This window comes from Halyomorpha halys, unplaced genomic scaffold (genome assembly GCF_000696795.3).
Source record: "Halyomorpha halys isolate HHAL.00 unplaced genomic scaffold, Hhal_1.1 Scaffold530.1, whole genome shotgun sequence".
Lineage (NCBI taxonomy): Eukaryota > Metazoa > Arthropoda > Insecta > Hemiptera > Pentatomidae > Halyomorpha > Halyomorpha halys.
Window position 1 is genome coordinate 282,339 of NW_027114956.1, and position 5,042 is coordinate 287,380.

At 33.2% G+C, this 5,042-nt stretch overlaps 1 protein-coding gene across 1 annotated transcript in view; it reads left to right on the top strand.

The window, feature by feature from the left end:
• CARPB (Carbonic anhydrase-related protein B) overlaps positions 1–5,042 on the top strand; it is a 359,623-nt gene that overhangs the window by 271,742 nt on the left and 82,839 nt on the right. The window contains exon 6 of the mRNA XM_067052029.1: positions 4,245–4,340. Within this exon, the coding sequence (XP_066908130.1) occupies positions 4,245–4,340 (96 nt within the window). The remainder of the gene's footprint in view (positions 1–4,244; positions 4,341–5,042) is intronic.

Here is a 5,042-nt window from a genome sequence, read left to right on the forward strand (position 1 = left end):
ATCGGAAGGAAAAAAAAAATAATAATAAATAATCAAATTAAAAAATTAATAAAATTTATCTAATATTAGCAAAATTAAATAAAATATAAATAGCGTTGATGACAATGAAGTTTGGTGCCACTTAACAAACAAACCAGGATAGAAAGTGGTCTATCGTGATCCGAGAAACATTTTAAGAGCTAACAAATACAGGATAGTTCGGGGTCAGAAGGCCTGGTTCAATGAGAGCTGTTATCAGTCTTGAGAAAGGGATCGACAGGCAAGCTTGTAGAATAAGGCAATCATGGTTTACTAAAATCACTTATCGGACTTTCTTTATACTATATGCTTCGGAGGTGAATTTAGAAGAAGTCAATCAGGAAGAAGGGACCAAAAGGTAACTCCTCCCGATGCCCATGTGGGGATGGTTAGACTTAAGTACGGCTAGGACTGAGTAGGGCTGTCCGTAAAGTGGTTGAGGCGCAGGCCTTTGGCACCTGGGAAGTTTGGCGGCGCTGGTTCGAATCCGGCCAGACTAGTTGACATTTTTTTTTATTTCTTTGGCGGTCCCACGTAATGAAAGTTTGACCCCACACTATGCTTAAAACAGGTTGGTTACCTCTAGATAACCCTCCCCCCCCCCGTATTTCAGATATGGGGTAAAAAACAAAAGTATAAGCCAGATTTAAATACTGCGAGCTGGAGAGTGACGGAGGACACTTTTAGTAAACTATTGTAAGAAGATGAACCTCTAGTCAGATGTTGGACATGACTGCCTCTAACAGGATAAGAGGAAGAGATGACAGCCACTAAACGCCTTTGAAAAACTTATCCAATGATAATAGTTTTATGATCCAATTAATTTGAATTAATAGAAATAATCGCATTAACGAATTATTCTGGCATCCCAGAGACAAATAGGAACATTTTTTCTATTTTTAGAGGCGAGTTATTAATATAAAATTGGAAGTTGATAACATCCTTTGTTTGATACTCACCCTTAAAAGATAAACGTTATATTAGAAAATAAATACAGATTCTTAGAGGAAGGCACGGTTTAATTTCCGAAGACGACGTCGATCCAAACACCGGCGAAGTGGATTAAAGAGAAAAATCTTGAGCGCCCCCACCCACCTTAGGCACCGGAATCATCATTGGGCCGGATGAAGTGGAAAATGAAGAGCGATGGCTTGCGGGCACGATGAAGAGGGAGTCAAACGAAGCGGAAGTGAGAGGAAGGAGTCAGGGCTACCATAATTACAGAGGACTTCTTTCCGGGCGAAGAGGAAAAAAAATAACTGGGACTCAATAGGACTAATTAAGAAGGCGCTGTCCAGAAAAGGTTCGGGACGTGATTTTTCACACGATTCTAAATACTATGCAAATCAATTCCACTCTCAGTACTATCCAATAAATTGCAGCTTTTTAAAAGCGGTTTTATACACAAATTCACGTGCTTTCAAGAAATTAAAAATATCTACCAACTGTTTTATGAAAATTCAAATACAAGATATTCAATCTAGAAAATTATTTTTTATAAAAGTATTGAAATTCAGTAGTTGAAATATTAAAAAAAAATGTAATTGTTTCCTATTCGATACATTATTTATATATAATCTATTCACTTTCTCGAGATTGCTCATTATTGTTTAAAGAAAATAAATTGTATCCAATTTAAGTCTCGAAACACTCCTAATTTTTTAAGTCCAACGTTTCGGCCAATTTAGTCATCCTTAAGGACAATCTTAAATACAAATTTACACTACATTAATAATCTAAAAAACGTAAACGGAAATTATAAGTAACAAGTTTTAATATCAACATGAATAGTGACAAAACAGGGTTATTTAGACTGAAATTAGTGACCTAGGTAGAATAACGTGCAAAACCTTTTTTAGATCATTAATGTAGTGTAAATTTGTATTTACGATTGCCCTTGAGGATGACCAATTGGCCGAAACGTTGTACATTTAAAGAAATAAAGATTGTTTTGAGGCTTAAATTGGATAATGGAATCCTCATACAAGACTGAAAAAACAGGAAACTGCACGTAGATTTCGATTATTACAACACTTACTGGACAAACGGTCTAAACTTCCAATTTATTACAAAAGATTGATCTACATGACTGTAATAAGGCTAATCTAGTCATGTGGAGTTGAGCTTTGGGGCTCCACTAAACCTTTGGATTCCTCTCGTATCCAATCCTTACAATCCAAAATCCATAAAGACCTTAATGTTCTATATGTAACCGATTTAGTCTGAACCGGAAATCAATCCGTCCATTATAAACTCCCTAAACACCCAAACCCACTAGTTCCTAACCTTGCTTCTTCTTCCATTCCTGACAATCCTCTGAGGTTCCTGAAAAGAAGATGGCCTCAAGAATTTCAAATATAGAAATGTTATTAGAGTGCTACTAATTTACTAGATGGATTTTTATGTAAATAGCAATATATAAATAAGTAATAAAATTAGATACAATTTATTTTATTTAAACAGTATGTTTATATTTACTGGGTGCATCTCCAATTGTACTAACTTATCTCTCATAGTCATGAAAATGACAATAGATGACATTTTAGACATAACACATTTTCTCAAAGTTAAATTAATGCTGAATATTAAATTAATTAATTATCATTCAATCACTAAGGGGGGTACTCCCCCCCCTTAGCGGCGTTACAACCCCCCTTTTACAAATTATACAACTGTTCATTTCCTTGTACTACTCGTAATAATTCGAATACTCTCATTCTACAACTTTAATTGACATGTATTTTGTAGTTCATATTGTGTTATTATTTTCAATATAGTGTTATGAATAAAAATACATAGTGTTTCTTTTTCTCTTCTAACTGTTCAGGCCTTAAGATTTCAACTCGCCGACTAGTTCGGATTTTTTCTAACTGTCTAAGATTTAAGTTTTCATTTCGCTGTGAGAGTAAAATAAAGTGAGTATTATATGAGTCCTTTTTTTTTTTTTTGTTTTGTTTTTTCTTCTACTAATAACTCTCTAACCACTCAAGCCCATTAGTTTCTAACCTTGCTTCCTATTCCATTCCTGACAATCCTCCGAGGTTCCTGAAAAGAAGATGTCCTGTGAAGATGATCTTATATTGTAAAAATGTTTTTATTATACTATCAATGGGTAGTTTCTCTACATGCCTGTAACATACCATTATGTTCTTATTTCAAATTTACTTGTTGTGATTTACGTAGAGTAGTAAATGTCAATAAATAAATAAATGGTTTTTCTTCTTAGCCATATGGATGTACAGTGTTTGATACTAGAGGACAAGGTAACAATAATGGGTGGAATCTATATTACTGCATTTTAAACGCGTTGTAAGACGGGAATAAGAAACGAATAGAAATTGGAATAGTGGTGTATGATGACTGGGCTCGCCAGTTGTCTTGTTGTCAGTGGAAAGTTAGTAGTCATCAGTCGAGTCTAAGACTGTGTATGCGTGCTTGCCTCCTAGGTAGGCGTTCTGTCGGCGTTTATGTTTGGAATAGTGCCTTAGTACAGTTTTGGAGCCTATCAAAGCCTATGAACAATAGAAAAAATGCTGGAAGCGAGGTGTTGATATTCGAGGGTCATATATTGACTTAAAGTTTGCTGTACAAAGGTGTTTAATACATCTTTGGTAATGATATCAGTCTTGAAACTTTATGAACACATATAAACATGTCCATAAACACATAGTATATGTATATATATTTACTCTTACAAATTAATTAGCTGTCATTTCCTTTTACAAAAGGCAAATACAACGATAACGATTAGATATTGGAAGTATATTATTATTATATTATTTATCATAAAATACTTTAACATGTTTAATAAAATTAATTGAGGATATTATTTTTTTGCTATTTATGCTGAATTATAATTTTTATGAATTAATTGATAGTATATTAAAGTAACTACTCCATGAAAACATTTAAAAAAAGATTCATTGTTGAATAATTTATTTAATTGATGTTTCATGTAGTATGTAATATTTTTATAATTATTCCAGTTCTGTTCTATGTTACAATACATTTTTCAGATTTATACTCCTCTATTAAGAACATATCTCAAAATTTAACTGTTACCCTATAAAGACCAATAGTACAAGACAAGTGAGCCAAATTAAATGAATTAATTAAATTAAATTCTAATTAAAATAAATGATATTTAATTGAAGAGGAGGATATTAATGATATATATTTGTAAAGAACTTAAGTATATACTTATAACAACACTTTTTTTTTTTCAGTTGCAAATATTCGGATTCAATTCTCAATTGTACTCCAACTTCTCAGAGGCCATCCAAAGGGCCCAGGGGATTGTTGCCATTTCTGTCCTTCTTCAAGTAAGTCAACTTTGATTTGTTTTAACATTAAATTAGTAATCTCAAGGAACGATTCTCGATGTCAACTGTCGTGAAGATGATAAGAGAAAGGAATAGGTATTAATCTGAAGACAAGTGTCTTGAGGTTAGGTTTCGGAAGTCATTAATGATAGAAGAGAGGTATTTATTAGTGTCTTGAGGGCTTTGATGATAGGTGAACGTGAGAGGTACTAATCTGAAGACAAGTGTCTTGAGGCCTTTGATGATAGGCAAATGTGAGAGGTACTAATCTGAAGACAAGTGTCTTGAGGCCTTTGATGATAGGCGAATGTGAGAGGTACGAATCTGAAGACAAGTGTCCTGAGCTTAAGTTTCGTAAGGTCTTTTATGATACCAGGAAGAGATAGGTATTAATTGATTTCTTTATAAGTTGTAGAATAAAAATATTAATGATAACTCAAAAATTTAATCATCGGGTATAATGGGCCCTTTAATAATTGAATTCCTATTAAGTGAACTATGCTAAACAAATTCTACAATTTCTACAAAATTCTACAAATTCTACTATTCAATGTTCTGCTTTTATCAATAAATATTCTTCGAATAAAAATGTGAGGGTTTACACATACGTAAAGCTGACGTGACAACTTTAAGCTAAATATTGGAATAATACTATTAATAAACTATAACCTCAATTACCCCCACCACCGCACTCTCCGTTAC